Raw genomic sequence first — 26,945 nt, 5'->3', positions numbered from 1 at the left:
TACAACAAAATCTGAACTGTATATGCAAACCTATGTCTGTACAATTTCAAAATGAACTCATGTCGACTGTTCACAGAAACCTGATTGTAATACACATGAATGAAATCCTGGCTTCACTCTCTAAGCAATATGCACATACAAGACCATATTGTTTGTAGTTTATAGCAAATAATAATGTACAGAAATATGCCTTGTATAAGTACAGACCTCACTTTATTCACAAAGTTGCAGGCTATAGTTAGACTTCAGTAATAATAATAGTTTAGTAGCAAAAAATCTTAAGATAAAAACCTGATAGATGGTCTGTATCTACCTACACCTTTATCAAATACTTGGAGCTTAAAGTAATAATGCTGATTTAATAATAAAAAAGGCTGCAAAATCTATTTTTATTGGATGTATCATATATGACTTTTTGGAAGGTTATGAGATCTGATTCAAACCGTTTGGAAGTCTACAGAGAGATTGCAGTAGGCTTAAGTGCAAAAAACAAGAAGCCTGAAGACTGTAGAAAGAGAGTTGTCATATCTTACTAGAGCAAGGGGCAAGCGTTAAGAAGATTTTTCCCTGGTACAGTTCTTGCTCACTTTGGCTTAATTGTTTTCCCCCCCAATGCACAGACCTACCACCAATATCACCAGCCAACTTGAATGTTAGAGGACAAGATGTGAATATAGTGCTGCAATGTACTTTGTCATAGAAACTGACTGCTAAGAGATTGTTCTAAAACCTGGGTTCATTCCAAGAGTAATATTAACAACTATAAAAATGGGGGGCTTATGCAAAAGCTTTTAAGTGAAAAAGCTATCCTTCTATTACAGTTAATATTTCACTTTTTTTTCAGTTAGAATTTTTTCTTTTCATTCATTACCGGAGTTTACAATGTAAGAGCTTGAGGTTCCTTTGGGAAATAATGGGCATTTGTTTGATGTACTGCAGTTTTTAATATAAAACCTAAGATGGACTTAAAAATGGAATTTTCACCTCTGAAAAATGCATTATCACAAAGTTACCATACAATAAAAGATGGATATTACAAAAAATGGACTTCCTGTGAACGATAACTTCATATCTAGCTCCTGTAGTATAGATGACTTGTTTTGTAATTTCCTTAAGACAGGATAAAATTCTTATTCCTAAAACGGAAAAAAAAAAAAACAAACCCAAAATAAACCAAACCCAAAAAAAGACCTCACAAACCTCCATATGAGAGAAAGATGAATGGATCCTGCACAGAATCTAATCAGATAACACTAATGCACAGATATTAATGAAGCTGTCAAGTTCTATTCACTGTACTGAAGGATTGAGTATACATTGTCCATTTAACCTTCAACACTGATACAGTGATTTGTAGTAGTCTGTTGACTTGGTATTCCATTACTGGAATCTTGTCCTTTTGTTATAGCAAGATATAATGAAGGTATGATCTAAAGGCCAGTTAAATACTACTCTCTATATAGCATACATTAGTGATAATTAGATAAGAAGAAACAAAAAAATAGGAAATCTTCTCAGCTCATTTTTCAGTCTTTCTTTAATTTCTGTAGTATGTAGTGTTTTCATTATCTTATCATCATTAAATTGTTGACACATTTCCACCAGGTCAAGAACTCTTTCATGCTAATTGTATTTTAGAGGTTTTGTTTAATTTTCAAGATTATATTCTGCTTCAAAGCCTGGTGCTTGTGTATTCACTGCTGGATCTAAGGATGTATCTTATAGGACCAGACTGAGGATGACTGCAGAGTTTTTAGAGATTGTCACATCCCACAGGTGATAAACTCTGTTACAAAGAACTAAAATAAAACAATAATATCGCACCTGTATAACACACAACATTTAATGTTTTAAAAAACTTCTGACAATCCATACTTCCCTCTTCTAAATACCAGCTCTTTCCCTCTGTATGTGTTGATATAATAGAATTTTTATTTATTTATTTTTAATTTTAAAAGACCCTTATAGCTTTTTGAAACAATCAATAGCACTGGATACCAGCAGGTATCTAAAGTAATCCTAGGGCAGAATTCATGTGACCGAAAGCAGATGTTTACTTCTTCTAGTTATTGAGACTTCCTTACCAGTGACTGGTGAAAAACTGGCGTTCAAAAATAGATGTCTGATTTCTTCTCTAGAAGAATTTTGCTATACTCATAGTAAGCACTATATGGTGGTTTTCTCAGATGTACATGGCTAAGTTAGAGAAGGTAAACCCAACACTTAGTAACAAGCCTGCTCAGGATATGCATCTATATCATTACTTTTTTATCCTTCTCCATGAGGAAATACCTTTCTAATGAAAATGAGCTAGTCTAACACTCCTGTAATTAAGTCAAATAAAGAATGAATTGTTTCTTCATTACGAGAATGAAATTTGATGATTTAAAAGTGTGTGTCAGCTCTTGACATAAACATTCACAAGGAAAACATATTTTTATGATTTCAAAAATTAGAGTTCTAACTTAGTCTTCTTTAATCAATAAACATGGGTATCTTTTAAAAATTAATTTAAATAATATTTTCTTATTATAGTCTTTAGTCTATTCAAATTAAAATTTATGTAATTTGTCCAATTACATGTACCATGCTCTACACACTTACTTTATTAAATCAGAATTATTATAATATCTTTTCTTAAGATGACTGTGGTGTTGTAATTAGCGTATCATAGGAAGACATCTTGTCTTCAGTCTCATAATATATACTATAGAATCACAGAATGGTTTGGGTTGGAAGGGACCTTAAAGATCATCTGCTTCCAACCCCCCTGCCATGGGCAGGGACACCTTCCACCGGACCAAAAAGCCCATCCAACCTGGCCTTGAACACAGACAGTGATGAGGCATCCACAGCTCTTCTGGGCAACATGGTCCAGTGTCTCACCACCTTCACAGGAAAGAATTTCTCCTTAACTAATATTCTTCCTAATATATAATCTAATCTCTAAATCTCTTTCAATTTACAGCTATTTCCCCTTGTACTTACAAGGGCCCTACAGGCCTTTGTAAGAATTGCCTCTCCAGGTTACTTGTAGGACCCTTTTAGGTATTAAAAGACTGTTACAGGGTCTCCCCAGAGCCTTCTCTTCTCTAGGCTGATATTTTAATGTATTTGATTAAGTATTGCTGTAATCTCAGTCACTCAGTTTCAACAGATATCACTGATTAATGCAAATGAATTAACCTCCCCTTTTCCATTACATATGTTTGTACTTTCTGATTGAAAATATAGTTCACTAGAAGCTTGGGTTTTGGTGGTTTGGTTGGGTTTTTTTTAGATCAACAAATCTCATTCTTTTGTCTTTGACATTCTTCAGGTTATAATTTCTTTAGTTAATATGATGCTTTTATTAGAAAATGTGAAGCCTTTAAGATATGTGTGCTTGGTTGTCTTCTCCTTAACCTTGCTGCTCATCTGGTCATATCAGTTCCTTAATTATTACCATCATACAGTATAGTTTCTGAGACACTTTTCGTCATCCTGTCACCACATTACATTTGCATTATGCCTTTGAGGTTAGTTTCATAGCATAAATATTGTACTTTAGGTATAAACCAAGATTAAATTAAAAAAAAAAAAAAACACAACTATGCTTTGGTAATAAATACTGACCAGTTGTGTCCAGTATAGTGACCAGTAGTCAGAAAACCTTTCTTTTATGGCATATCTGTGTTTGGAGAACTATATATACTGCAGCTTTGATTCAATCCAAGTAAGAGCTTGCATAACATGAGGATCACATGTATTCCCATTTGGAGAAACCCTTTGTTGCTACACAGAGGTTATAAAAGTTCAGTGCCTTTCTGAGTGTGATGTGTTGGAATACATTTTTCATTTTTAAATCAAGACTGTTTGCAACAGTATTGTAGCACCAGCATAATTGCTGACTTTTAGTTACTCATTTGGGATTTATGCTACTGAAACTCAATGAAGAACTTAGAGCCTTGCACTTGTAGGTCAACAGATGTGTGTTTCACCTCTGCTGCTCCTCTGAGTGAATACAGGGACATTATGCAGATGATGTCAGATTATTTTGCAAACACATTTTAGATCCCTATGATGTATTCAGAATCAGAACTGTGGAAAATATTTTTTAATCTGTTTTATGCACTGGGAATTCTAGTTTTAAAAAAGTAGTTGAGTAACCAGACTGCAGTTTTTAGAAATGCTTGGGCGATTTGTTGTTGTTCTTTATCATTAAACTTGGAATTTCAAGAGAATAGTTACCTTGGCATTTGGTGTGAGTGAACAAACTAGGACTATAGATATAAGGAAAACAATGCTAACATGAATGTGAAGCTTTCATTTGATAATTGCCTGCAAAGTAAGATACTTTTTTTTGCCTCCAAAATAATTTTTTTATGGGACTCTTCTCCAGACAACAAATATACCATTAGTTGTGGGGGGTAATTTTTCATTTCAATGTAGTATTTATTTAAAGAAACCCTGTACTTATCAAAGAAAATTAAAGCAGAATGAAGGTGGAAAAAAATAGTGTGCATTTTAGTTAATAAGCAAAATAAACCAAAACAATCTCAAGGCTGCATCTCAGTACAAAATGTTCTCATACAAACAATGCAATTTAACTGACTGCCACATTTTCTTCACAAATTCATACAGAGATTAGAGTAATAAGATTAGTCAATCTCAATGCTGTGCAGAAAAAAAAAACCAACAAAACAAACAACCTACTCATAAATTTCTGAATGAGGTGTTTTCACTAATGAATTTTATAGAGTTCTTATTTTCGGGTAGTATAGTATGAGGTATTTGACACTACCTTAGATAAAATGTGAATAGGACAAAAAAGAAGTATTGATTCACAGTTATGAAATAATGGGAGAGAATTTGGTCTTCATAGAAGCCATAGAAAGTTTTGCCATTAACTCAGAGAATTGTTATTTCATTCACATGGTAGAAATACTTTTACCATTAAATAGCGCAAATAGTGTTTTGACAAAGCTAAGAAATGAGCCCTCAGCTGTGCTCTGCCAATCAAAAGAGGAGGTTGGATACAAATGGCAAAGTTCATTTTGTACTTACTGATAGTTTTAAGTGAAAGTTTTGTGTCAACATCACAGGGTAATAAGATTTCCAAATAACTTCACCTGTATAGGAGCTGGATTTTGAAGCTAAGACAAGCTATACGCTGAGGATAGAAGCAGCAAATATGCATGTTGACCCTCGCTTCCTGAGTCTGGGACCCTTCAGTGACATGACAACAGTGAAGATAATTGTAGAAGATGTTGATGAGCCGCCTGTGTTTACTTCACGTTTGTACTCCATGGTGGTGTCTGAAGCAGCAAAAGTGGGCACTATCATTGGAACTGTAGCGGCCCATGATCCAGATGCTTCAAATAGCCCTGTCAGGTAATTATGTCTTAACTGTTTATTTATTTAACCATTGAAGTAGTTAATTTTGATGTGAGAAAGTCTTTGATTACAATGAAAACAATTATTTTTTTTTCCCTCACAAAAGGAGATTCAGATTTTCTAAGAGTTTGTTTATTTATGCTTGGACTACACAATCTTTGAGAAATGAATATATTTTAATCCCTATTAAACAAAAAAGTGAAGATACAGTTTCAGGATTCCAAATGAAAAATCCTCAAGAAATTACTCATATCTATTTTTCTGTAAGTTTACGAAGAGTCTTTTATTATTTATAACAATTATGTTCTCTTAAATCATAGAATCATAGAATAGTTAGGGTTGGAAAGGACTTCAAGATCATCTAGTTCCAACCCCCCCGCCATGGACAGGGACACCTCTCACTAAACCATCCCACACAAGGCTTCATCCAACCTGGCCTTGAGCACCGCCAGGGATGGAGCACCACAACCTCCCTGGGCAACCCATTCCAGTGTCTCACCACCGTAACAGGAAAGAATTTCCTCCTTATATCCAATTTAAACTTCCCCTGTTTAAGTTTTAACCCATTACCCCTTGTCCTGTCACTACAGTCCCTGATGAAGAGTCCCTCCCCAGCATCCCTATAGGCCCCCTTCAGGTACTTGAAGGCTGCTATTAGGTCCCCACGCAGCCTTCTCTTCTCCAGGATGAACAGCCCCAACTTCCTCAGTCTGTCTTCATACGGGAGGTGCTCCAGTCCCCTGATCATCCTCGTGGCCCTCCTCTGGACTTGTTCCAGCAGTTCCATGTCCTTTTTATGTTGAGGGCACCAGAACTGCACACAATACTCCAGGTGAGGTCTCACGAGAGCAGAGTAGGGAGGCAGGATCACCTCCTTCGACCTGTTGGTCACACTCCTTTTGATGCAGCCCAGGATACGGTTGGCTTTCTGGGCTTCCAGCTCACACTGCTGGCTCATGTTCATTTTCTCATCGACCAGCACCCCCAAGTCCTTCTCTGCAGGGCCGCTCTGAATCTCTTCTTTGCCCAGTCTGTAGCTGTGCCTGGGATTGCTCCAACCCAGCTGTAGGACCTTGCACTTGTCGTGGTTGAACTTAATAAGGTTGGCATCAGCCCACCTCACAAGTGTGTCAAGGTCCCTCTGGATGGCATCCCTTCCCTCCAGCATATCAACTGGACCACACAGCTTGGTGTCATCAGCAAACTTGCTGAGGGCGCATTCAATCTCACTGTCCATGTCAGTGATGGAGATGTTAAACAAGACCGGTCCCAACACCGATCCCTGAGGGACACCACTCGTTACTGGTCTCTAGCCGGACATCGAGCCACTGACCACAACTCTTTGTGTGTGGCCAGCCAGCCAGTTCTTTATCCACCGAGTGGTCCATCCATCAAATTGATATCTCTCCAATTTAGAGAGAAGGATGTCCTGTGGGACAGTGTCAAACGCTTTGCACAAATCCAGGTAGATGGCATCAACTGCTTTACCCTTGTCCATCAATTCTGTAGCCCCATCATAGAAGGCCAATGCTAGAGATGTGTGAAAATTGTCAAGGATCTCTTCCTTTGCTTTCAGTCTGTAAAGTGCCTACACGTCTTACACAGTATAATGTCCAGGTTCATAAAGAAACCATAAGAAAACACAAATTATCAATCTTATGTTTGTCTGCATCTAAGGTCAAAGATCAGGAACAAAGACTCGCCACTTAAGTTAAACCAATAATCAGTTACTTAGAGCTTTTCTTTTGGAGAGTAGTGATAATAATTGTCAAAGGAACATGCAGAAGATCTAAAGGGTAATACTTCTGTCTCAGGAATTTTGAGATCTTAAATATCTGTATAAGAAGGATCACATTCACAATTGGAAGTTAGTACCAAGTTTCATTCATTATAGTTGTTCATTTAAGGCATACGTAGAAAACAGGTACAAAACTCATTTAGATATCACCTTTTTTGTGATGTTAGATTTTTAGTTTCATGCATTGAAGATGATATTGGAACTGTAGTGTATCTCTGTAATTTCTAAAGCAGCAATCTCAAGTTGAAAAAATAAAGCACTTGTTTCACCCTTGGAAGTGACATAAGTATTATCTCTCTCTCTTTCATTATATAATTGCAACATATTCAAAATAGCTGATTCCTATCATGTATAAACAAGTCCTAGATGGAAGGTTGGCATGTATTTACTCCTGAAATTTATCTTTGCTGAGCTTTTTCTTTCCTATGGCAGTGTTTTCTGGCACTGATGTTGGCATCTGTTGTACAGTATCTGGTTTAGAGGAATCATGTAGGGTGGGACTAAATGCAGTTCCAGAAATGCAGTCCATACTCAGAATGTCTTTGAATTTTATGTAAACATAAGCATGAGTTTGATTTGATCCAATTATTTTTAGAATTCAACATAAAAACTAGCTATATCACCAGCTTAACTAACATCTTGAAGAATTCTTCTGCTTCAAAGCCGTATAGAATTTGAGAAGGAAGAAAAACAAAAATAGTGCAGGTTTATATGCTTGTGAACCTGCAATGTACCTTGTCAGTGGTACTGCCAGCTCATGTGATATAAAGCTGTCTTGCATCTGCTATGGTATACATCAGAGCCAGATTCACCTAAAATTAGAATGTGTTAAGGAGGATTAATGCATAATACTTTTCATGATCTATTTAAGAAGTTTAAATTGTTAATCTACAAATAAGTATTCCAAATTCCAAACACTGGATTATATTGATTAAAATTAGATTTGATACAATTCAGAAAATGTCAAAGTTACAAGATCAGACACAATTAAAACCTTGACAATACTGGGTGAGAGGAGGGGGAAGCAATAAGTATTTTGAAAATAAGAGGTTATCACGTGCGGACCAAAGAACTATAGATGTTCGAGCTAGCGTAAATAAGGGATTTAAAACTCCTGCAGCTCAAAGATTTTCAAGTCTTAATGGCTGCAAGGAATCAAAGGATTAAAAGTATTTAAAAAAATATATATATTTAGAATTTGAATATGGATACAATACTTATAAATAAGTTAAAGGAAACTGCTTGCTTCCTGTGTATAAAAATCATTTTTTTCCAATTTGCATAACTTGTTTCCTTCCCTTCCCCATCCTTCCCTCCCTTCCTCCCTCCCTCCCTCCCTTCCTTCCTCCCTTGCTTCCTTTCTTCCTTCCTTCCTACCTCCCTCCCTCCTTTCCTCCTGTCCTTTCATCCTTTCATCCTACCCCCCTCTGTCCTGCCTCTCTGTCTGCCTCCCTCCCTGCCTCCTTTTCTTTCTTGCCTCCCTAACTCCCTCTCTCTCTTCCTCTTTCCTGTTTTTTTTTAATTATTTATTGGTTTTTGGTTTTGTTTTTCTGTCTTTCTCATCTTTCTTTTATTCTTTATTCTCTCTTTCCTTCTTGTTTTTTTTTTTTTTTTAAGAAAGGTCTTTGGCTCTTCAAATTGCATAGTTATAGTGTTAATAGTTGGGCAATCTGAAGGCTGTCAGGAGGCTGATCCCAGCTACAGGGCCTGCCATGACTGACTATATAGCAGAGGTCTCATGGGGAAACTTGGCATGCACAAAACAGCTGAAGAGTACTGCTGACTAGACAAACAATAGTGCTAGCATGAAATAAAGTAAAAAGTAAACTATGGTTAACATAAAATAAATCTATGTCATGGTTTAAGCTCAGCCGGTAACTCAGAAACATGCAGCTGCTGGCTCGCTCCCCCCCCCCTTCATCTTCCCCTGCTCCTGGAGGGGTGGGGAGGAGAATCAAGAGAATGTAACTCCCACAGGTTGAGATAAGAACAGTCCAGTAACTAAGGTATAACACAAAACTGCTACTGCTACCACCAGTAATAATAAGGGAAATAACAAGGGAAGAGAATACAACCACTCACCACCCACTGACCGATACCCAGCCCGACCTGAGCAGCGATCCGGGCCTTCTGGGTAACTGCCCCCAGTTTATATAGTGGGCATGACATGTTGTTCTATGGAATACCTCTTTGGCTAGTTTGGATCAGGTGTCCTGTCTCAGCTTCCTCTCTGCTTTCCCTCAGCTTCCCCTCCACCCTGGCAGAGCATGAGACTCAAAAAGTCCTTGGTCAGAGTAAACATTACCGAGCAACAACTAAAAACATCAGTGTTATCAGTGTTTCCAGGCTGAAAGTCAAAATCACAGTGCTGCACCAGCTACTAAGAAGGAGAAAAATGGCTGCTACTGCTGAACCTAAGGCAATCTGAAAAAACCCCAAACAAACCCCAAATTGGAAGAGGGAAAGCCTAAATACATGAAAACTGATGCTGCTATTGTTGCAGCTTTTCATTTTGTTCTCTCTCTTCATTCTCTTCTTGGGACATAATATGGCAAAACAGTTGTATGTAACAAGCCTCTGCTCTAAGATTTTGCAGCCGAGAGAGAGATAAAAACACAGTAATAGAACAAAGTAGAAGTTTATATATTACAACAGAGAACAAACAAGCTGTGTCATAAGATCATTGTATCTGGGAAGTCCCATTTTTAAACTGCCAGAGAGGGACTGGACGTCAGAGATGGACTCTTCATCAGGGACTGTAGCGATAGGACAAGGTGTAATGGGTTCAAATTAAGCCAGGGGAAGTTCAGATTAGGTATATGGAAAAAGTTCTTTACTGTGAGGGTGGTGAGGCACTGGAACAGGTTGCCCAAAGAAGTGATAAATGCTCCATCCCTGACAGTGTTCAAGTCCAGGTTGGGTAGGGTTTTAAGCAACCTTGTCTAGTGGGAGATGTCCCTGCCAATGGCAGGGAAATTGAAACTAGATGATCATAAGGTCCCTTCCAACCCTAACCATTCTATGATTCTGTGATTCTGTGAAACTATCTTCCATAATTCTTTCCTTTACCTTGTTCAGATTATTTGGTTAAAGTTATATCAGTAATCTATCATCAGTATGACAGTAGTTGCAATGATCACACTTAGCCTGATTCAGACATTTTAATTCACCTTGTGTGTAGGGAAGAGCTCTGCAGTACATACTTGATCTAAACGAGAGTGTGAGAATCTGACCCAATATTAAATCAAATATCAAGAATATTCCAGTTTTAAATCTGAATCTGCCTGATCAACTGTCCCTTTCTCTCAAAAGGGTTATAAGCAAAACACCCCCAGAAATTTTTACCTTTTCCCCTATGCTAAGGAGCTCATTTCCCCTTCCTAAAGCAAATTTGGAGGTAAAAGATAAGCCAAAGAGGTAAGGGCATAAGCTTGTGTTTGGCTAATGACAGTAAATCGCCAGGAGCTGACAGTGATGAGATATAATCTCTTGACCCACTCTGCATCATCTCTCTCTTTCCCGTTTTCTCTCTTCCTCTTTTTTACCATCCATTCTAGCTGATTCAGGGGCTCTTTTGTTCACACTGGGAAGGTCTGTACACAGACTGACAGCCCCCATGGGAGTAGTGCCAGGATGGTACAGCCATGTAGCAAACTTCCATCTCTCCTTCTCCTTTTCTGGGGCCCAGGAAGGTGCTATTCCATGACTAAATGAAAGGGTGCCTTACAGCAGAGAGGAAGAAAGAAAAGAGAGTGGAATACCTATAACCTCACTTAAAGATGTCACTGTAACTGCACAGGTCATTGTGTAATTCTCTCACCTATGCATATTCTCAGCACCCCAGAGAAAGTGTGTAGAACAATGCTCAAAATAGTGAAAGAGTTGAAAACCTTTCTCACTATTAAGAGGTTGATGAAACATTTTTGCATTTTTACAAGTTGTACCTGAATATAAATCAGAAGTTTTCTTTCATTCTTCACATAGGTACTCGATAGATCGAAACACAGACCTGGAGAGGTATTTCAATATTGATGCCAACAGTGGAGTCATTACAACTGCCAAATCTTTGGACAGGGAAACTAATGCTGTACATAATATCACAGTTTTGGCTATGGAGAGTCGTAAGTAACAATTTGATTTTATTGGATGTTTATGTGTAAAACTTTAGGCTTAATTGTGTTCAGTGGCACTCTAAGAAAAATTATGACAGGTTCATAGCATGGCCGATAAAAATAAGTTCTTAGTGTAAAAGACTGCGATAAAAATTAGAAACACAACAGATAAAGTATTTGCTCTTTACTTCTCACACCTTGCATAGTCTTTAGACTTCTGAAAAATAAGTACAAAAGGTGAGATATGTTGAGTCAACAGTCTCAGACCAAGCACCATTAGAGGAAAAGTGATACAGAATACAGAGACCAATTAACCCATTTTAATGACGACACTCAGAGTTGATTGCTGTTGGTCAACAACAGCATTCTTAAAAGGCATAAAAGAAAGTTATATGGCTGCTTGTGTGGTTTCACTTTCCTAAGGTAAGACTGTAGATAAATTGCACTTGGCATCTTTTCTCTTGTAAAATGAAAAGTGTTGAAGAATCAAACCCCTGAAAAACATAAAACAAGAATTCTATTAAAGCATGTTTAAACCTAAACTTGTTTAGCTGTGAATACATTCTGTAAAAAACTATCTATTTTTGCCTTTATATTTGAGGAAATTATTTCTTCAGATTTCATCCTTATTATTACTCTGTTGGGCTGTGATAGGAAGAGTTATCAGTTCTCTAGCCTGCTATTTTAAAAATCCTCACTCCTTGCTTTTGCTGAGGTTAATTTAGTTTTTAATCTGAAAGCTAACATTTACCATTTAGTGTCTGCGTGAATTTATCTTGTATTCTCAGGAGAGAATTTTGGTCTAGGAGGCAAGCATGGGAACCAAAAATTATCCTGGGTAATGACAAAACTAGCAAGGCAGCCAAGTGACACAAGTGAGAGTCTAGGAGCACAAGTAATACCCTACAGCGCTTTAATTTATGTTCATTGCCTGCTTGGCTTTCAATAAGCTTAAATCAGCAGAGGAAAAAGTTGCTGGTGAAATTTCTTACTCCTCTGGTATTTCAGATGTGTGAAAAAAAAAACCCAACAAAACAAATTCCTTTTTGTGATCTATGCTTGGATGCACTGGTTTAAATACTTACTTACTAAAATGTGGTTGTAACACCCTATAAAAAGATAGATACATATATGAAGGTTTGTATAGTTTTTCATTCTGCCCTGCTCTATCACTAAAATTATCACTTGTGGTAAAAAAAAATACAATATCTTTTTATTTTCCTGCTTCAAACCAGAGGTGTTATCTAGAAAATTAAGTACAGCACATACTGATGTCCTTTATACGTAGTCAAAAAGTATCTACTGTTTAAGATTAAATTATGACATTGAACCCTGAACGTATTAGTATATTAGCTAAAGGTGTGCCTCAGTTTAAGAATGTGGTTAATATTTAAGGTGTTCAATGTGGTAATGACAGTGTTGAAATACTTAGTTCCATGTGCACTTCAAATATTTTGGGATTTACTTGGGTGTATAGTTTTCTCTTTTTTTCTGTTACACATAGCTGATGGAATTCTGGTTTTAACTTGTTAATATACTGATCAGAGTTGCAACAAAAACGTATTTAACCCATAATAACCATGCTATTCCCAATATTCACAATATTCACTGTTCTGGCTAGCTATACCCCTTGGCAATGGTTTTACACTAACTTGCTTTTATCTTTCCATATGATGTGATTCAGTGCTGTAATTAGTGAGTTAGATTTTTCAGTTAATCCCTGAGACTAAAATCTTGGCTTAATTGAGGCAGCTGGAAAACATAAGCATTGTTTCCACCAGGTCCAGAAGACCAAACCGAGACTTTTTTTGTCTTTCTAGGAGGCATTGTATTTGATTTGACACGTATATGCAAAAGAAGAATGCAAATGAAAATGTGCTGACCCAAAGAATAATTTGCAAGAAGATTTTCTTGATTGTTTTATTGCCTTCTTTCTCTATAGAGAATCCAGCACAGATTGGGAGAGGCTATGTAGCCATAACTATCCTTGACATCAATGACAATGCCCCTGAGTTTGCCATGGAGTATGAGACAACTGTCTGTGAAAATGCTCAAGCTGGTCAGGTATGGCTTGATAATTTTTTTATGTTTATTCCTACCATATTCCTCAGTGGCTTTAACTCCCTCAATGTGTTTCAAATAGTCCTAGACTTAACTAAAAGTACCTGGTATTGTTTATCCTTGCTATGTCTTATATTTGGACTTTTCCTCTCTACTTTGTAACACCTCAGAAAATAGATATATAATCTCATTCTCTGTTCTTTCTCCTAGAAAAATAGTGAAAGATTCACCTACGTTGATCCCACATATTCCCTGGGAGACTTTGTGCTTTTATTTCTTCCTGAATATTGCCCTTCCTATGGCAGATGTTGTTACTGCACATTTCAATTTCACAGCATAAATTCAATCCTTAAAAGAAAACACTATGATTATTGTTTTGTGTTCATGAGAAACACAGAATATGTGTGCTCTCATTGAACTATTTTTTTTTGTTTCCCCTGGGATCTAGTCAGAGCTATTAGCTCCGAATATTCATTCTTTATGGATTGTAAACAATGGCAAAACTCTTTTTTAGATGCAGATTTTGACCGAATTTTAGAAAATAAAATTGGAAAAAAAAATCCCTGTAATTATTATTATAGTAATGACTTGTTTTTTATTTTTCATATTAAAAAAAAAAAGTGTATGAATTAAAATACCCAAAAGGATATTTGCTTCCTTGTCAAAGTTTACAGCATGAATTTCAGTCACTGATAACTACATAAAGGTCTGTACACTTCTACTGCTAAGCAGTTTATACTCCAAGGTCTGGTGAATGACAGGACCTAAAACTTTCTCATAGGCCCTGCAAATCATTGTTTTTGCACAATATGTTTGGTACAGGAAAAGTAAAGAGTCAAGTCACTCTTTTTGTTTTTATAGTGTCTACACATGCTTAGCAGATTAGAAAGCCAAAATGCAATATGGGTAAGACTCAAGGAAGAGTTGATGCTTGAACTAATAGAGGGATTATACAGTGTATGTGCATTTGTTTCTTACCATTCCAAACAATGAACCCTGATGTACCTCAAAACAGGTGATCCAGAAAATCAGTGCAATTGATAAAGATGATCCACCAAATGGCCATCAGTTCTACTTCAGTTTAACAGCAGAGGCAGCAAATAACCACAATTTTACACTGCAAGACAACAAAGGTAAGGGCATTTTAGGGGGGTAAATATTCACCACTAACACCTTTCAGTTTGAATATATTGTGCTGATTATTACCTACATAAACTTCTATTCTGGTAAGGGAATAAACTGAACTACAATCAGCCTACAAAATAAATTATTTATAGAGTTGTAAAGGAAATTAAGCTGTTGTTTGAATTATTTAAAGCCTTGAGCCAAACAAAGTAGCTTCAAATATATACATATACTTTTCTTTTTTTTTTTCCAGAAGTCACTCTTACATGTTTTCCTTGTATTTATATATTTTTATGTAAATTAGAATTAACCTTGGGGTCGTGACTGAAAAATGTCCAGGAATTTGTTTTATTAATATAACCTAGTGCATAAAGAAGAAGTGTTGTTTTTCTGGTTTTGTGTTTGTTTGGGGTTTTGTGGTTTTTTGGATTTATTTTTTTTTTTTTTGAAAGCCACATCTTTTCATTATGTATACCACCTATTGAAGAACCTTTTTGATGATGTAAACTGCCTACAATGTTTATGCAGACTTCTTATGACTATTTCCCCAAAGACTTATACAAAGACTCCCACTGACATCATGTTTCTATTAGCTACAATATCTAAGAATACGCTTCTAATTGGTGTTCTTTTTAGTTGTATTGCATAGGAGGCAGTTGGGCATGTGTCAAGTCAGTTTAGCTATTAGCTGCAGCAAATAGAACTAAATAGACACTATGTTACTCTTGCTCTGTTATGGATCAGTACTAAACCAGAGCTACAAAGTCATCCTTATTAATAAAAAAAGAAAACCAGATGTATGGTGGACTAAAGGATATTGTTTGTACAGACAGACTTTGAACAACATTCATTAAGTATAACGTGACCCAATAAAGTTCTCTCACACAACTATTTATTGCTTTACCCTGCATGTAGTTACAGAGGTGCTTAATTTTCTTCATATGAGCAACTTGCAGTTCAAAACTAAAGACTGTAATAGTAATAATGATCAAAATAATCAAAACATTATTATAAGACTCTTTCTATTCAGAAATCTGACGTTACAAATGCAGTGAAGTATTTAATGAAAAGACAGGCCCTCTTTCAGAGAATGTGTAATTGGAAAAAAAAAAAAAAGTAATAACAGACTTCTGCAGTGCCAGTAAAATCAAAGGAGTTACAAAACACAGCAGCAATTGCCTCTTTCGATGTTAATTAATTTTATGCATATCTCATATGATGCTGTATGAAGTGCTTGCATGTTTTGCCAGCTAGGTCATAATAGATGACACAATAAGGTAACTTTACAGGACTATCAATATGTCTGCCTATAAGTAGGTAGATCAGTAGATAGATAGATGATAGATAGATAGACAGATATTTTAGGTGGATTATAGTAGTCTTCTTGACACTCAGAAAACAAGTGCATATCTTCGTTACACATGCAATTACTCACATTTGCGTACAAGCTTGAATTTCTTTTTTCATTCAAAAATATTTCCTTGGTCTTCAAACTTCTTCTCCTGTTAATTTGTTCATCCCTTTCATTAACATGATATCTATATCTGTAAATAACTTAAATAGAGCCTTGGAAATTAGACCTGAAACATGTACATAGATAACCTGATCACAACAGTGTAAATTTTTGATTTAGGCTTTTTTTTATAGTGATCTCATCATCAACTATCTATCAAGAGTGTGAAACTGTGAGCTGAACTAAAATTAAATAGACATCTGCAATTTTGAATGTCATTTGTGAAAAATGGAAATCTTTTGTATAGTTAAGTATTGTTTCTCATCTGATTCTCTCTGCAGCATCAAAAATATATGACCAGGAAGGATAAACTTGTTGAAATAATATAAATGTGTTTATAAAGCCTTTTAAGTGAAAGACTGTTTTATTTACAGGCTTGTGGTTTAGGAAGGTTGTGTAATTTATAATCTTTTTATCATTTTATCTAGATAATACTGCAACGGTATTAACCAGACGAAATGGTTTCCGAAGGCAGGAACAGTCTGTTTTCTACTTGCCAATATTCATTGTGGACAGTGGGTCACCTTCACTTAGTAGCACTAATACTCTCACCATCAGAGTCTGTGATTGTGATGCAGATGGTATTGCTCAGTCATGCAATGCAGAAGCATATATCTTGCCTGCAGGACTCAGCACCGGTGCCCTGATTGCAATATTGGCTTGTGTCTTGACACTGCTAGGTATGTTATTTTCCTGTTACCTCTATTTTCCATTCAATGTCTAGTAGCGATAAAGAGATTATAGATAGATAGAGAGAGAGATAGATAGATGATAGATAGACAGGTAGACAGACAGATAGACAGACACGGACAGATGTGTACAAAAGCTTCAACACCTTTTCCTCCTCCTCCCCCACCTGATTTCTGTAAACAGGGACACCTAGGATTCCAGACAGAACAGCATTTTGTATCGTGAGGCACACAAAATCTTTAATTTGGGATTTTCCAGTTCAGATACTTTGTTCATATATCAAGCTGCCTCCAGACATATATATATATGACATAATAGTAAGTGAAAAACAAAGATCACTTGTATCAAATGTCATGTTTAAGAGATAGAGTATTTGGATTAGCATACTTACTGTATCACCAGTACCAGTATGTGTCCTTTTTTTCAGAGATACAGCTATTCATTTTTTAACATTTATTGATTTATATAGAACAAATGACATCCAGAAAATACAACAGAGGTAATTCACTGAAGGAAATAATATATAGTCGATTATCTTCTACAGAATGACCTTTTCTTAGTTCTGCAACTGGCAGCACAGTGGGGTTTTATGTTGTTCAATTATATAAAAGACACTGGAAAATAGTGGAATAGTGTCAACATCCTAGTTTGGTTAGCATTTCTTATCACATGCTCAGCCTTTAAGCAAAATGACTACATGGTAGTAACAAAGGCCCAAAATGAGAAGTAAAGATGAAGGATCATCCTGCATCTACAGCATGAAGTTGAGCAAAAGTGCAGCGTTCCTTGTTGTCAGAAAGTTCACATGTTAATAAGAGCACACAATAATTCTTTGAGTGCTGTTATTAATGGAGAGATTTTTGTATTCCATGGCTGCACTTAGCAGTCTAAGGGAAAAGGGTATACCATAGTCTCCTCAGGTTGCTATAACCCCAGTGGTGATTTATCTGTCACTGTTACTGAAGCAATTTGAATAGGTCAAGTCAAGAGAATTTTGTCCACACTTCTATTCATGGCATTATCTCATCAATGTATAAATATCTCTTCTTATTGACTTTGATTCACCTTTCTGTGAGCCATTGGAAGGAAATTTCTCTTCTGCTACAAGCATTTCTAAAAGCCAGAAAAGGAAATCCTCTTGCATTGTTGTTACAGAGTAAGAAAAATCATTAGTTCTGCATTGAACCCAGTCAACTTAGGAGCTATGTATAAGAGATGGCATTTACAGAGTTTTCCATCTTTGAGACAAAAACCTCTAACAGCAAAAGGTTGTTTAAACTCACTCAAGACACGGTTAGTCTTAGGTTTAAGGAGAAATGGAAGGGAATGATTGCCAAAAGTTTTAATGAATATTTTTAAATGCCATATTTCTAGTAGCATTTATAGGCCATTTATACACACAAATAAACTTTATTTGGACATGAAGCTAAATGGTAAATTTTGAAAAAAATATACAAGAGATCCTCTTACATCAACTAGCATGGGCATCAGTACTAAAACTTTGGTCTAATGTACTTAAGAAAAATTCTGTAACAATAGCAATTCACTTCATCCCAAATTGAAACATAATAATTTCTGTTATATATATAGAAAGAGAGTTTACAAAGATTATAAACTGCTGTAGATGCAATGCAGCCTGGCCTGGCCATAAGCTTTTCTTAAATAGAAGCCATAAAGTCTTAAAGAAGAGAACTGAGTGGAGACACAGCATGTTACCAGGCAATAATTTGCTTATTCTACTCCTTGAACCAAGATTCAAACACAACAAATAAATCAAGAAACCTGAGATTTTATTCTGGTCATTTTTAGTGTGCTGAAGAAGCTTTTCATAAAGAATTGAGGAAAAGCTCTTTGAGTAATGGGCTGTGCACTGTCAAGAAATCCTGCATATGACCAATTCACCATTGATTTTGTTTGTCAAAGAACTGGACTTCAAAACTCAGCTCTCTGAATGCATCACCATTGTTTATTGAAATAGACATTTGTACGTGCTGTCATCACTTCCAATCTAAACTGCTCCTTTTGGGTACAATTCAAAGCTGCAGGCACAATTTAGGCTGTGTTTGTATGTTAACCCCGGCTTTGAGTCCTGCTGCTATTTTTTTCCTAGCCAGGTGCAAAGGAAGAAGTGCCTAAGCATCACTGTTGCCCAGTAAAATCAGTCAAGTGTTCCTGCTTGTCTGGTCCCAAAGCCTTTCTTCTTCTCTCATTTGTTCCTAGAAGACATTTCCTGGGATCTGCTGAATGCTGAATGCTTTCTTCTTTTATTAATATTTTTTTTTTACCTTCATATATATTCTTGAAAAAATAATCCTGAAAATCCAGTAGCACATCATGAAAAACAGGTTTCAGCCATTGGCAAGTGATTCCAGAGCTGGGACCAAGGGTGCAAGAGTTTATCAGTGACAAATGGAGATAGGCTACCAAATCAAAATTTTTTTTCTGGCCCAAGATTCACACACAGTGCAAATCCAGTCACATTCGTCAATGTGAGTGCCAATTGTAAAGCAGAGGAGGCATGAGATTTGCATAAATGTCATGGATACATGCATTCTGGCACTAGTGTCTTGAATTCTTAGCAAGCTCTTATATTCCTAAAGTTAGTATGATGTGGTTTGGTATTTGTTCTTGCCCCAGACATCCTTTTGTCTAAAAAATAAATCTATTTGTCTTGACCAAGGGTCAGATTGTCTCAGGGGCATTTCTTAGTGTTATATTTTTACTTAAGCAACCAATCAATTTTAGTTAAACACAACGTTTCACTAGTGCTAAGAAAGAAGAGCGTTACTAAATCATACTGTTTCATTATAATTGCATATAACATGGTGTAGACTATATTTGCAAACTAAAATATTTTTTAAAAGTTAAAAACATTTTACCAAATATTTTTCTCTCCTTATATTGACTATGGAGATTAAATTCTAAATTTTATTCCATAAGAAAGTTGTAGTGCTTTGTTAATTACTCAAAAATGCTTTATTAAGTCTTCAAGTGAAGCTATGTTTTACAGAAAAAAAATAAGAAAAAAATAATTCTTGCAATTTATTCTATAAAAAGCATATGAAAAGCTAGTTTTTATTCGTTTTAGACTGTATATAATTTTAGAGAACTAAGTAGAAATTTTCTTAGCTCCTCTGAAAATTACATAATAATTTAATTCAAGGTAATCTGTTTTTTTCAGTTAACATCTTCTAGACACAATAATTGCTTCTGTAACAAGTGTTTAGCATAAAATGTGTACATAAAATCACACAGAAAATAATGTTCGCCTGTAGATAACCCAGTCCTATTTGAGAGGTTAAAGATTTTCTTTGCATTGAAATGATGGTAAGCTACATTGACATAATGCTTTTTCACAATTTTTATTTTGTGTACTTCTGAATATAATCTGCTACTATTTTCTTAAAAGCACCAAAGAAAGTCTCGTATCAGTGCGATACTAGAATTTACAATATAATAATATTATAGATAATAAATATATAAATAATAATATATTGATTAAAATTCAAAATAAAGATTTTTTTTCAGTTGAAGGATGGGGAATTTAGTATCACAATACCTACAAGAACACAATTAAATTAGCACACATAATTGTGTGATTCATAAACATTAAGAAATTGTCTTAGTTTTAAGGATCTAGTTCGCTAAATAAGTAAAATGTGTACAGAATATGACTATGTAGGATGTGTGGGTTTTGGTCTTGCATTTTAAAGAATGATAAATATATAGCTCTTTTAATTTGGGGGTATCCAAATTAATGAATTTAAAAGGTGTTTGAGTAAGTAGTGCTGACATTGTTTTCTGAAAGTTACGGAGCTGATTAGGGTCACTCAGTGTGGGCATTTAAAGGTCACAGTGTCTTTGCAAATATCAATCCAAACTGATTTCACAACAATTAGATATGAAGCTTATTAACTGGGAATTAAATGCAGGTTTCTTGAGACTTGGCCTCTGTAATCCCCAAATCTCATCTGACTACTGGCAACCGCAAGGTATAACTAAATAGGTTATTAGAGTGCTGCTTCGATGACTGAGGATCTGCAGTCTTCAGATTTATGAATCATAACACACCTAATGCACAAACCAATGGGCAGATTTGCTCATAGCTGATGTGGCTTATTGCTATAGTAAATACCAGGCTTAGGGGTGCAGCGTATACTCAGCATGATAATGCTTGTGATTTAGCTTTGTCCCTTACCGTATAGCTGTACGTAGTGCTCTCCCTCAGGTTATCTCAGGGCTTTTATGGCTTCCTTATAATTATGTTGCAGTTGCCTTGCGTACAAAAGGAAAGATTAATACCAAAACAAAGAAATATGTTCAGGTGGCTTAAACCTGACTTTTCACCAGATCATACAAAATAGAAATTTCATCATAATTCCATAAAGCCCACTGTAAAATAACAAAATAAAAAGGGGCTCTTGCATTCAGAAGTGTTTGTTTAAAGACTGATTTAGGTGAACTGAACTACTGATACTATCACTACATCTATACTGACACAAGGATGAAAAATATGTATTAGCACCGCTAATATAAGCACAAACGGCATTTTCTCTTGGCTATTGTCCCTGTTAAAAAAAATGAACATTTCTAACAATTCAGATGTAAATCAGAACCAAAAGGTTAGTTTTGATCTATATCTATTAGTTCTGTATATATAGTGTTTCTAATTAGTTCTAATGCTGATTGGTTTATTCATTTGTTAAAATCACATATGAAATCAATATTGCCATTTCATCTACTTAGCATGAGTTCTGTGCATCAGGATGGATCCAAACTAGTAGCCCCAACGTGCAATGCACGTGTCCCTTAAGCTTTTCCATTTTGCCATACCTCAGTGACATGGTTTAAAGGTGTACTTGGCAGTCCTAGGGTAATGGTTGGACTTGATCTTGAAGGTCTTTTCCAGCATGCTTGAATCTACGATTCTATAATTGCATTATTTCATCTGTAAAAAAGCATAAGATCTGGTTTTCTAGATGTTCAGCTAGTGACTAACTACAGATTTAATCTCAGCTTTTGTGATAAATGTAGGGGATCTCCCTCCCTGTTTCTCCCCCCCCTCCCCCCCACTATTTAATAAGAAATTGATAAGCTTTAAAAGCATTTGCACTTGATTTAGATATCAGTGAAATTTGTTTGGGGCTTGTATTCAAATCCATAGTTTCTGCAATGCAGCTAAACCTTTGTTTGTTTAGAGGTTAAACTTTCCTGTTCATAACTGCTGGAAAGACTAGAAATTAATATTCCCATAAAGCCATCTAAATGCTGAAATATTTAACCTTTAGTAAGATACCATATTTTTCTTGGCCTTAAGCAATTGTGAAATGTAAAAAGAATACTATATGAATCTTTCATAGTGCCTTGAGTTTTATTGTACCTTTAGGCAAACCTGCCTACTAAATTTCATATTTTTCACTTATTAGCAGGTATTTAACTTTTGAAATGAAGTATGTTAAGAGTATGTTAGGAGAGACAGTGGTGTGAAAATGCATTTACACTTGAGTAAAGGAAATTATTAATAGTAATTAAAAAGTTATGTCAATGGCAGTCTTGGCTGAAATGTATATTTACTGTCAGCAAGCTAATTTGTCTTTCACTTTAAAATACACCATATACTAAAGAAAAACAATAAGAGTGCAATTTTTGCCTCAAAGATGACAATTTTATGCTCACTGCTGTATAATTTACAGCTCAATTTGTATTATAGAAATATCAGAATGTTATGAAATTTCATGAAAGCCACTTTAAAGGTCAAAAACTTATATTGTCAAACTGTTTATGTAAATATTGTTCAAATATACAAAACCCCAAAATGCTCTAAACTAGAAGCTTTTGAATTTAATGCATAAATCATGAATCAGGGAGACGCCATGGGCAAAAAATGTGAAAAAGTAATGCTGATGCTGCAGTAATAAAGTCACAAGGCATCTGTTAATAGATGGATCATTAGATGTGTCCCTGGTAGCTACTGAAAAAAAGGGGGGAAAATATTGCCTAATATATTTGTCAAAAAGTTTAGAAAAAAAAGTTAGATTTTTCCAGTTTTATTTTTAGACATGCATAGCTCCAAAGAAAAATAAGGATTGCAGAAAGTCTACTGTTAAAATCACCTTATGCTTTAGTGAGTTCTAAGTAGTACTGCAATGTCTATAGAGAGTTTTCTGCATGTACAATTTCTGATTGACTGTTTTATTCTAACCAAGTGATCCTAATATTAAATCATGCCTCCAAATGACTTAGATTGATATTGATTTTAAAAATTCTTCTGTGAAAAGAAAGGTTTTCAAGAATGGCAGTCCTATATCACACAATTTATGGAGGCCACTTTTGAGACTACCTAGGGAAGCTCATGGTTAATTTTATCTGTATCAGCTTTTGCTTTTCCAGATATTTCTACAGCATTTAGTTGTCATTTCAAAATTCTATAAGGATTGTAAACCTTAGACACATGAATGCATATAATCACGTATACTTAAGATTAAAAATAAACATAAAATCAGATAAGAATAACTGAATGTGGAACACTTTTCATCGTACTGTTATGTTTACAGCCTTAGTGATGCCTGTTGTTATCTAGGAGTATCATTAAGTCAGCGGATGTCCAGATGCTACAGTATAGTATTAAGCATTTTCTAAGAGGATGATTCACACTCCATCATGTTCCACAGATGGGTGCAATTATCATATTACTGGTTCCATATTTTTTGTGTCAGCAATGATGTTTCTCTACCAAAACTGTATTTGAACTAGAGGAGCCTTGAGTTAGTTTCTCCCAGGTCTTTTGGCTGTCACTGTAGTTTAGTACTAGATTGCAAAGCTGAAAGAAACTTTAGGGAGTAAAATGAAAAAAAATAATTACATTTCTAGCACTGGCTGATCCAATAAATTCCAGCCCTAGTAGTTCTTATTAGATGTAATTCATAAACCTCAAGTACAGTACTTTGTACTATATAGGAAAGTGAGGACTTATGTAGAGATACTTTCAATACATGAACTAAGACAGTTTTATTTTACATATTGCTTAACAATTCAATGTTTTCCAATCTACTGTTTAGCAGAGATTGACCATATACTTCAATTCAGGCACTTCCCAAACCATGGTTGTTAAATTCTATTCAGGTACTTTATGAGTGCGCTTTTATCACTTGGGCAATTAAGAGTTCAGGAAAAGGTCTTTTTTTTTTTTTTTTTTATTTCATGACTGTGAGATTGTAATAGTTAGACTGAACCAGTTCTAAAATTTATGTTTAGTGGACAGCATAGGATATAGAATTAGAGATGAAGATGTTAATTCAGAATGGTTTCAGAACAAAATTCTTTAATGTCTAAAAAGCTTATGGTTTAAAAGCTGTTTCATGATCTCCTAGGTTTCAAATCTAACTGCATAAATTGCCTGTTATTTCCTTGGGTCTTTGCCATATAGATTAATGAGTACTTGCACCACTGGGACAAATATGAGGAAACTTTAGCACTGCTGAAACTCCAGTTTTTCTGTGTTCCAGTTCTTGTTTTGCTGATTGTCACCATGAGGCGACGGAAAAAGGAGCCCCTCATTTTTGATGAAGAGAGAGATATCAGAGAGAACATTGTGAGGTATGATGATGAGGGTGGTGGAGAAGAAGACACCGAGGCTTTTGACATGGCTGCCTTGAGAAACCTCAACATCATCCGAGACACCAAGACCAGAAGGGATGTGACACCTGAGATTCAGTTCTTGAGCAGACCAACTTTTAAGAGCATTCCAGATAACGTCATTTTTAGGGAATTTATCTGGGAAAGACTAAAAGAAGCTGACATGGACCCCTGCGCACCACCTTACGACTCTCTGCAGACATACGCATTTGAGGGGAATGGCTCTGTGGCAGAGTCTCTCAGTTCATTAGATTCGATCAGCTCAAACTCTGACCAGAACTACGATTACCTCAGTGACTGGGGCCCTCGCTTCAAAAGGCTTGCGGATATGTATGGGACTGGACCAGAATGCTTATATTCATAGCCTTGGAACCTATCTCTGAAAATGCACTGAAGAATAATAAACCAGAAAACTTAACCTTACAGACTGAAGAAAAGTTGTAAATATTTCTCCATTTTTAACCTTTTAGGTTTTTTTGCCTTGGTGGAACATATCTTCATTAGAGTCGTCCTAGGGACTGCACTGACCACACAAAATATGAGCATTCAATGGCATTTTTGATAAAATTAAATGCTCAGCCATGTTCAAATAGATAGCAACCCTCAGATACCTGCAGAGGCAGCTCACTTTCAAGAGTATATTATGCACTGTGACCTCAATGAGCCAATGATACTCTGTAGATGCCTTCGCAGTATTGCTGTATCTAGCACGCAGTGTCTCTGAGAGGAGACAAGTATAAGAAGAAACAAATTTACAAATACAATATATAATGCAACATCACAGTATATAGTATTTACGGATGCAAGGGTTTTTTTTTAAAGAAATTTTCTTTGCAGTGTTGCATGCAGCTTGCTGTGATGAAAGCGGAAGGGCAAGCATTAAAACAAACAGAAATCCAATAGATCATCTTTTTGCTTTTCCCTGTTTATTCTCAGAGATGTTAAATCAGAAGTTTCTGTCATTTTCTGAGCAATTTTATGGAAAATTGCTCTTTGTGCTAAGAATTTCCACAATGTTTGTCATCAACATACCAAAGTAGTTTGCAAACCACATAAAGTGAGAAATATGGAGGGGTATTCTTATGGTTGAAAAGTTTAGTGATGCTTATGTAGGTATAGAAAAGATGTTGCTATCTATTTGCTATTTTTTATTATCTCTTCTGATTTGTACAGGAGAACTTATCCTTTTTTATTATTATTTGACATAAAGTGTTATATTTATTTTGGAGCTACAATTTTCACTAAATTCAGGTCCATTTTACTGCCTCATGGTGTTAGACTCATCAGAACATGCTGATTTTTCTCCAGTCTCGGTTAAACGTAGGAAATGAAGCATGGAAATGGAGAAATTACAGTAAAGCAATCTTGCCCACCATTCATCTCTCAGAAAGGAGAGCAGCTCCAAGGACATGCAGTTGTTCTTCTGAGTCATTAAAAAGTCTGAAACATTTAAATAAAATATTTGTACATGAATTTTTTTGAAAGAAGACTACAGAGGTAGCCGGGAGTGTCTTTAATGCAAGATTTAATTTTCAAAGTTAAACATGCTACATGCTTCAAAGACTGTAAACACCTTGCTTTTTTCTTCCCCGTCTCTTTTGCTGCTGAGGAATCACAGTAAAAGACTCTTCAATTTCTGTCTTATGTTAAGCAATGCAGTGCTATTAACTCCAGACTGCATCTTTAGATCCTGCTACACATAAGTATTCTTCCCCGAAAGTAACTCACTACACATAATTTCTACGCTGGTTCAGGAGTGCCAAAACAGAAGGACAGCTGCTGTTGGTTAAAATGCTGTACGATTTTGAAGTAGGATTTCTTAGAATAATACAACTTTTTTATGATTCTGACAATATTTATACTTCACCCTTCATGATTTATTACTAGATAATAAGGCATATATTCAAGTAAAATAGTGGTTTTAAGTATTATTTCAGATGGATTCGGTTTAGATAATCTGTAGATGAGTTCTTAAGTTAGACTCTGCTCCTGCAAACATTTTTGCTTGTACCTAACTTGAAATGACTTGACTTACCTGCTGTTACTGAGTGGCATACAGAATTGCTTGCAGGACTGTGTTTGTGAATAGAAGGTACTCCATAGAGGATGATGCTCAGTCTAAAAGTACTTCTTTCTTAAATGAAGGATCCTTCTGCTGAAATCCTAATGTATGGTTGACACCAGGCTGGGAGATAGGAAATTATCATTAAGGCTTTGTAATTTTTGCAGCACAGCATTATCAGTTAACTATGTGAAAGTGGCCTTCAGATCCATCAGAGAAAACAAAGTAATTTTTAACATCTGCAGCAGATTTGAGTTAAATTTTAGTAAACAATCATCGTTTCATAATTCAGTAGATTTGCTTCTAGTTGTATTAAATATATATATATAAGTATATATATATATATATATATGTATATGACAGATTTTGTAATGGAACTGAAAGATATCGCCCATGACTTTTAGTCATATATGTAAGATTTTCAATAAAAAAATAAATAAAAAAAAAAACAAGGAACAAGTGTATGCAGTTTAATGAGAGCAAGATACGCTGCAGGAGTTAAGCAGGTATAAATCAGCAAGGTGCTGAGAGAACAGTTTTTTATTAATCTCCTTGTTGTTTGTCGGAAGATAA

At 35.6% G+C, this 26,945-nt stretch overlaps 1 protein-coding gene across 1 annotated transcript in view; it reads left to right on the top strand.

The window, feature by feature from the left end:
* LOC136008523 (cadherin-7) overlaps positions 1–26,727 on the top strand; it is an 83,857-nt gene extending 57,130 nt beyond the window's left edge. Inside the window, exons 7-12 of the mRNA XM_065667926.1 lie at positions 5,120–5,373; positions 11,159–11,295; positions 13,229–13,350; positions 14,363–14,480; positions 16,414–16,665; positions 24,181–26,727. Of these exons, the coding sequence (XP_065523998.1) occupies positions 5,120–5,373; positions 11,159–11,295; positions 13,229–13,350; positions 14,363–14,480; positions 16,414–16,665; positions 24,181–24,674 (1,377 nt within the window). The 3' untranslated portion in view covers positions 24,675–26,727. The remainder of the gene's footprint in view (positions 1–5,119; positions 5,374–11,158; positions 11,296–13,228; positions 13,351–14,362; positions 14,481–16,413; positions 16,666–24,180) is intronic.
* The last annotated feature ends 218 nt before the right edge of the window (positions 26,728–26,945 follow it).

The sequence above is a fragment of the Lathamus discolor genome, chromosome 2 (assembly GCF_037157495.1).
Source record: "Lathamus discolor isolate bLatDis1 chromosome 2, bLatDis1.hap1, whole genome shotgun sequence".
In the NCBI taxonomy this organism is placed as follows: Eukaryota; Metazoa; Chordata; class Aves; order Psittaciformes; family Psittacidae; genus Lathamus; species Lathamus discolor.
Note: the sequence above shows the minus strand (reverse complement) of the source record. Positions and strands in the feature narration are given on the sequence as shown.